We start from the raw sequence: 8,564 nt of genomic DNA on the forward strand, positions 1-8,564 counted from the left end.
GTCTTACTACTTATCACTATTTGGACCTACAACACTAGGACCGATTAAAGAGCAGGACGCTTAATCAGGATCACAGGCTAATTAGCCTCATCAAATCTTACCAGGGAAAGCCTACAACGCTAAACAGGTACAATAACATCTGGGAAATCACATTCAACACATCACAGAAATAAGCAAGAAGCAGAAGCATGCATTTCATAAAGGCAAAAGAACGAACTGCCCGGCCAAACTCAGGCCCGGTTCGATTCTACTAACAGCTGGGCCGAACCGCTTTCGGAAAATCCAACTCGTTTAGCCACCATTCATCACTCCATGAACCCCTCAGAACAATCCGGGAATCCAGGTCGTTCGAAGTACAATAAAAAAAACATACTAAGTAAGGCGAACTACCCAGGTTACCCCAGGAAACCAGCTCTTTTGTATCACAGCTTACAAGATCATAACAATAAAAAACATGCACAACTTTCCAAATCAAGAAACAACAGACATATTCTCCATAGACAAGGGATCCAGGTCACCTTCCGCGATAGTCTCGTCACCAACAACAGTTGAGGTACCAGCAGCATTCACTTCTACAGGCACATCAGGAGCGACTTCTTCAATTTGGGACTCAACGACCTCCAGAGCAGTTCTAGATAAGATAGGAGCATCACATGCATCACCCAGTACGTGTACCACCGGTGTACTGGGAGCCCCACGTTCATGCTCCTCTTTGAAAGCTTTATACTCTGCCTCTAGCTCAAGGAAATCAACGTCCAGAGCTTTGTAAGCTTCAATAGCCTGTTAAGCAACGTTTCTACAGTGTTGGGCATAGCCAGTCACCCTGTCAATCTCTGCCCTCGCAACAGTAAGCTCCGCCCTCGTAGCATTAAGCTCTAGCTTCGTTCCGTCCAACTCGGTGTTCATCAGGATCTTCGCCAAACAAACGTTCTGATGCTCTTTCTTCAGTTTCTCAAGATCTTTGAGGTCAATCGCATGTACGTCCTGGATATTCCTCAACTTTCTTACAGACTCCTTTTCTGATTCAACAATCTGAGCGATCTCTTTCAACTTCTGGTATCCGCTCACAAGCTGCACATGCAAAAATACCACCACAATAAACTCACAAAATTTAAAAATGGTACTAATGGTTTAGCTCAGCTCGTACAACTCACTTACCAAACAATGAGTCAGATCCATTCGCCTCAGATTTTCAGCAAGGTCCTTGGAATCCAACTCCTTGCGGTTGCCATCCAAAGCCATCTAATCAATCATACAGGTCGCAATCTTACTCGACTTAAAGCTGATGTCAGATCGCTTCACTAGCCCTATTCGTTTCACCCTCTGGTCATCCACATATACCACTTGGCGATCTAAGTCGTCATCTGCCATAACAGATTTCCCACTCACCTTACTCAGGACCTTCAACCTCATCGACGAGCTATGCTCTCGAGGCACTGGTGGTTGGCTTTGACCGACCCCAAAGGTCTCCAGGTCTAAGATGCTTAGGTCGGGCGCAGCCCTCGACCTGTAAGGGTGGAATTTGAGCCGAGGGCTCGGAGCTCGGCTAGGGCTTGGCTCGTTTAAGCTCAGCTCGAGCGAGCTCGTTTAACTATATGAGCCGAGCTCGAGCTCAAATTAAAGCTCGTGTAACAAATGAGCTTGATAAAGCTCGGCTCGTTTAGCTCAAATAACATATTTATAGTGTAAAATAACTGAGCGGCTTGGGCTCGGCTTGGGCTTAGCTCGTTTAAACTCAACTCGAGCTCGCTCGTTTACTATATGAGCTGAGCCTAATCGACCTACCAACCCCAGAGGCTCCAAGCACCACCTACGAGTCGCTTCTGACCAGAACGGTTTCGATTCCTCTCTTCCGTTGTCATTAGTTCGTCATTCCTCTTCTCCATCACTGATTCACTAGAAACTTCACGGATAACCAGACCTCGAGCCCTTTTCTTTTGGCTTTTCCTCTTCTCCCTGATAGCACGACCTCCTCTTTCTACAAAGTATCTCGCTACTTCGGGTAGTTTCTCCTGCTTCTGAGTTCAGCTGAGCTTTGCAAATGATTCTATCACCCCACGTTTGGTTCGCTTTTTGATAACGACCTCTGCAAAACAACACAACAACATATTAGCCACAAAGTCAACAGACACAACATTAAACCAATAAAACAATACACTAGTACCCACCCGAAAAGTTACAAATCCTAGTGAGTACGCCAAATCCTCTGGCACAAAAGTTCCCAACTAATAGCAACAGCTTTCTCTCCCAAGCCTCATTACTTACACCATCCAGCACGCTAGACTTTCGTGTTCGTGTTTGCAAACTAAAGTTATGAGCCCGAGATCGCTTCACAGAAAAGTGCTCAGCAATGTCAGCGACTCCTATGCGATATTCACCACTCGCATTCAACAAGTCAAACACCCTAAGCAGTCACCAGGTATTACCCACGAACTGGTAGGGCGCTTTGCCACAAAAGTTCAAGAATTCACAGGCCAACTTCGAGAACGGTATCCGTATACCAGCTCTCAATTTCCCTTCGCAGACTACTACCCCATAGTTCGCCAGCCTGTACCTCTCACTGAACACGTTGGCGTTCTCTCCCAGGTCGTGTATCTCCAAGTCATTTATATTTATCCCATAAGCTTCTCTTAGATCGGCAAAAGCCTTAACAGCACGTTTATCTACAACCCTAGGAGGTAGCCCACTAGAAGACGACCCTTCTTCGTGACCTGAAGTGCTAGCTACAGCAACCACAAAATCAGATTGTGCATCCTCTTCATCCCTAGCCTTATCCTCATCATCATCTTCACTCTCACACCTCACTGACTTTTCTCTATCTTTCTCATACTCACCACAACTTAAAGACACTTCTCGAATCTCTTCAAATCGAGTATTATCAGAGTCAGACATCTCCTTTTTCTTAGCAAATACCAAACCTAAACAACAAAAGCTAAAGCCGTCCTAACTACTGGACACACAATGCTAGAACATAAGAAAAAAGGAAAAGCAACAATGGCAGAAGCACTAACCTGAGAAACCCTAGCTTGCGTTTTGTTGGAGGAGAAACAAAAAATGACTTTCCAGATTCCCAGATTTGGTTTTATATAGCCAATCGTTCAGTTCCCGATACATACCATGATTACACCCTATACTCTACACGACATGCCCCCTACATATCGACCTGTCTTTTCAAAATCCTGAAAAACGAGGCGGCGATTTTTCTCTTAACAACTGCTCAGATTCTCCCACGTGCCAACTACCGTCTCACATCAGTTCGTTACACAATACGAGCTGACTTCAGAAGCAAGGTTGGTATTTCCATTCACGTCGGTTCGCTTCTTCACCCATGCTCTACACGCGCCACCATTTTCTCTAAGCATATCGCTTCAATGTACAACACGACCTACTGAGAGGGGGCTGTGTGAGGGAGTGATATTCTCATTCAGGAATATCAAGCACGTGTCCAACATAACGGAAATACTAGACTGATCTCATGCCTCGTCCTCTGAGTTGGCTTTAGAGCGACTCACATCATTAGCTCGCGCATCCGATCTACTAGATCGCTCCAGAGTGGCTCAGCTCTCACATCCTCATGCAAAACGTTCCATCTAATGACATCATCCACCTTCTAGATGCAATCATTACCAAGCCATACTTACACAATCCATTACCGCAAAATACGAACCATTGTAACCACTTCCCGTCATTATAGAATTCCTATCAACACCAGCCATACACTCCTCAATCTCAACCCTACATCTATGCTTGTCAGTACACGTGTTACATGGATCCTCATGTTCAACAACTATATATACCCCCAGCATGAACTACGTCAGACCTAATTCTACTCTCCCCCCAGAAGTGAGAGATAGATATGTAGGCAGTTCGCTCAAAATGAACTCGGTCTTTCCTATCAAATATCCCCATCTCCTCCACTTAATCACAAGTTATAAAGCATAGACTAAATAACCCCTTTACAACAGGTACCGATAAGATAATCAGCTGTTCGTTCTTTCATGACAAAGATGAGGGTATCTTGACTGTTTCTCCCCAAAGTTACATGCATCTTGTTATATTATAAGATTATACCACTCTGAAACAGTCGAGGTTAGAGAACAAATGCATGGAATCACAACCCAATAATTGCCAGATCAAGTTGTTTAAAAATGTTTTCGTTGTCCTTGATTGCCTAACCAAAATAGGGTGATGTCGCCCTTGACTTCGAATGTGATCTCATTTTCATTGTTTAGGGGACTTGGGGAGTATTTTTCTTCAGTTTGGGACGTCGTTTGCCTCCTCGTCTCAGTTAAATAAAGTAGTCCTGCAGCAATACTATATGCAAAATTGATTATTGGATCACCCATAGGGTCATAGTGACCTTGCTCAGATCTCAAAAGGCCATGGATTAGTTAAACATCAAATTATGTCAAAACCATTGCCATCGCCACCTCATCAAAAATTGTTTATTCATCAGTCATCACCAGAAGCCTTTAACGGGGATGTCGCTAATTGTGAAACCAGTGTTTAAATTGTTAATTTGGTTATTTATAATTAATAATCTGTTTTATCCCCATGTTGGCCATTGTTATATTTGGAGAAGAATTGAAAAGTACAAAAACACTAAAACAGTGGTCCTTTGCATTTTCCTTCTGTCACATCTCCTCATTCAGTTGACTATGAGAAATGGTGGATCTAAAATAGAGGCTATTTAATTAACCTAATTGGATTTTGAGTGGTTGAATATAAGACTAAGGGCTTATTATGAATGTCCAGCAGTGCCAACTTTAATTTGAAAGCTTAGTTTGCTCTGACTAATTGAATTTTAAATGGTTGATGAATATTAGACTAAGGGCTTATTATGAATGTTGAGCAACGCCAATCACTTTAATACGAAAGCTTAGTTTGTTCTGACTAAATTAATAACAAAAGTTTTCATCTTTCATCTTTCATCTTTCATCGTTCATCAGCTCACCACGCGTCTTAATTATTTGTTTCTTGGCGGCTAGAACAGTCATTTTCAAGGAGCGATGTCCTGGATATTTGTTACACATATAGGACAGCCACCATGACCTATGTAGTTGTAACTTGCAACAGACGATGGTCTGTGATTGGTTCCAACTTACACAGGTCATAGTAGCTCTATGACCCTAGCATTTCTCTTTAACGATTCAACTGAGAAAAACTGAGTTCAATTGAAAAACCAACAAGGCTGTCCTAGGGGTGCCAATGGGTATCCGATAAACCCGAATGTTCCAGTTATGAGTCCTCTTTTATTCTGATATGTTGATTGGTACGTTGTTTTCAGAAACAAAGACTCTCCTAGTCCCATTGCCTAGGCTTTAGGTCTATTCCTAGAGCCGGCCTGAACGCACTTTGGTCATTGTCTAGTCCCTAGGCTCACCTTCAACAACTAGTTAGCGCCTAGTCACTTCCACCTTAAATTTCATAGGATGGAGTTCCAGTCATAGGAATGTTACTATAACTCATACTAGATCAAGGTGTATTCCGTTGAGTTGAAAATACATGCAAGTCGATTTATGCTAAATCTTTTTATACTTAATTATCACACTTACGTCAAAAAATTATTAATTATCACGATTTTATTTTTTACCTGAATATACTTTGATATCTTATTTTGACACCTTATCTTGATATCCAAAACCTAAAAATACTTTGATACCTTATATATACAATGGCTTATATCTCACTCTACAAATTTACTTACGACTTGATTTTTTGTAAATGTTATCTTTCCATCATCGATTACAACCCTGCAAAAAATGAGTTCATTTGGAAATTTCTAAAGATGCCTAAAGAAGATTGCAAAATTTTGAATCTTAGCCGTTAATCACATTTTCAAATCAACTTTAGAAAGGGGTACGGTAGAGATTTTGAAATAAACTCACATTTTGTAGATATATATGATATTTATGGTGATAATATCATACCGACAAAGTATTAGCTTTTATTTCGACTTAGAAAAAAATGTTATATAAATGTTATATATATATATATATATATATATATATATATATATAACATTTTTTTCTACTTAATTATCATGATAAGTAAATAGGAAACTAAGGTTGAGTACACCTTGGCAAGGAAAAGTTTTACAGTTATACGTGAATTGTTTGCCATTCAAATAGATTTGCACATGAGCATACCACAAACACACACTAGAAAGTTCAAAATAAATATTAACTATCACAAACATTTTATGTGGCTTGAAATTAAGCCGTACGGTTTGTCAAATTTTGATGATTGGTATACAATAATTTTTCTCTTATTAAAACGGGAATCACACTTCTAAATTAACTCAATTTTTAATCTTTTATAATGGAATTTTTCCCCTAATTAAAAATAGGTTTTAAAAAAAAACAATTAATTAAAATAATTTGTTAGAAAATTCAACTAAGACATACGATTTTTTTAAAATTCCATGTCATTGCCTATTAAAACGAGAATTCTTTTCTCTATTGAAAAAGGAAAGTATAGTAATTCAGGGAATTATTCTTCTACTAAAATTAGAATCACAATTCTAAATTATGCAACTATTACAACAGGATCTCTCTCCAAGTAAAAACGGATTTTTAAATGACAATTAAAATGATTTAGTCAAGAAATTGTATATGTTCTTGAACCTGGTTCCTAAAGAGTTGGTATGTATGCACGGGCTAACAAGATAGTAAGTTTATTTATAGTGCTAAGACAATATGAATATGATATTTTGCACATGTCATTTCAATTATTGCTTTGAAGATTAATAGAAAAAGTACGCCTAAATATATCCCTATGAGGAAAATAATGACGACTAGCTAAAGAATAAAAACAAAGTGACATGAGCACACTTCTCATTAAGCTTTTACCTTATTTTGATTTTTGATCATTTAGAGCTCGACCACTTTGCTAAATGCCTACATACTTTTATCTTGAGAATTAGTGGGGATATATTGGATTGAACAAGCTGCAAACTATACTTATTAACATATGTTGGATTGTTAAGTTGGTACATTGTGGTTTCGTCTAGTAAATCTCTCATTCATTCCGCTCATACAAAGTGGAGCACTTGGTTTGTGAGTTTGTCCCTAATCAAAGTACTTGACAAAATAAGGAAATGTGCATATTTCCATGAACTTCTTAATAAAGGTGCTCTTTTTAAGTATGAATGTAGTAATGTTAAGTTCAATGGTGCGGCAAAACACCAAATATCGCAGAAATTCTGATCTAATGGTGTGTCAAAACGCTAACCTGCTAACGCTATCGGTATAAGTTTACCTATCTATAGCACCAATTTTAACGAGATAGCGTCAAGTCTCCACACTAGTATAAGTGGCAGGTAGAAGAAATCTAAGCTACACGCCACACTATATGATGGCTAGAATTTTTTTTAATTTTTTTTTCCCCACGCGCCTTTGACAATGGCAGCTAGAGAGTAAAAAAAATATTTTTTTCCTATACGCCATAGGTACTAGCGGCTTTGAGAAAAACCATTGCCTTTGCAAACACTAACTCGCTAACTCTATACATTGTACTATTGTGGTTTGGTGCAATCGCGCACCAAACTATTGAACTTAGCCTAAGGCAAGCAAGCCATTTCTGCTAGGCCGCTCATGGATGATGGATCATGCAGTGCAAGTTCCAAAAGCACTTTGGCGATGTGGACATGTAGTATGTTATGATCCTAGTTACGAGACAAATATGACTGCAATCTCACCGAAGTAGAGGGACACTCAAGAGTTCTAACTAAGCATAACAAAGTCTTGTTAGCAATTCGCCAAATTATTCGCAAATAATTTGCGAATCGAATTTTTGAAGGGTCATACGTTTAATACTTCTGAATGTTTGAAAGATTCGGAATAATTTGCGATTTTTTTCCTTAAAAAGTATAATACTGTTTTTGATGAATTTTTCAAAAATTCGGCTAAAAAATAAAATAAAAATTTGATTGCGCTTTTGTTATTTTTTATGTCCTCACTCTTACTTTAAGTCCCCCGCTCTTACATTCTTAGTGATAAATTAATCCAAAAGCTTTGTTTGTGTACTTTTTGGGCAATCTTTAAATTGTCATGTCATGGTGTGTGTATTTTAAAGTTTGAACTGTAATTTTAATCCAATAACAAATAAATGAAGGTACCTATATGAACCGTTCAAATAGTTTCAATATTTTCGTAGCTAAATTGTTTGGATATGTTTGTTATGTTGTAGACAGGGGCGGCCCTAAGTTTTGCAAGGCCCTAGGTGAGTTCCTAAAGTGTGACTCCTACTTGGCAGAACAGTACGCAATTCAAAACAATAAAAGAAAGAGGAGTGGAAAGCAGGACTTGCTTCGAGAATTGAAGAGAAGAATAACCGATTTACTAGTTTTTATTTATTTATTTATTTTGTTTGTGTTTTGGAGTGAAGAATCACCGGTCTAGTAGTTAGTATGGGAATGAGGGTGTTGGGTTTCTAAAGTGGAATTTTGGGCTTTTACTTATTGTTTACTAGATTTTGGACCTGAGCATACGCCCGGCCTCTTTTAGTTATTTTGCATGATAGGATGATTATTTTTTTAATATAATTTCATTTCAATTTTGGAC

The 8,564-nt window shown here is 38.8% G+C and overlaps 1 protein-coding gene across 1 annotated transcript; it reads right to left on the reverse strand.

The window, feature by feature from the left end:
• Positions 1-295: 295 nt before the first annotated feature.
• On the reverse strand, positions 296-1,377 carry LOC147506442 (uncharacterized). The gene is made up of 2 exons (XM_086604257.1): positions 1,159-1,377; positions 296-1,071 (listed from the first exon to the last, which is right to left on the reverse strand). Exons 1-2 carry the CDS (start codon positions 1,240-1,242, stop codon positions 784-786), a joined length of 372 nt encoding a protein of 123 aa, XP_086460383.1. The 5' UTR covers positions 1,243-1,377; the 3' UTR covers positions 296-783.
• Between the last annotated feature and the right edge of the window lie 7,187 nt (positions 1,378-8,564).

The sequence above is a fragment of the Coptis chinensis genome, chromosome 4 (assembly GCF_015680905.1).
Source record: "Coptis chinensis isolate HL-2020 chromosome 4, ASM1568090v1, whole genome shotgun sequence".
In the NCBI taxonomy this organism is placed as follows: domain Eukaryota; kingdom Viridiplantae; phylum Streptophyta; class Magnoliopsida; order Ranunculales; family Ranunculaceae; genus Coptis; species Coptis chinensis.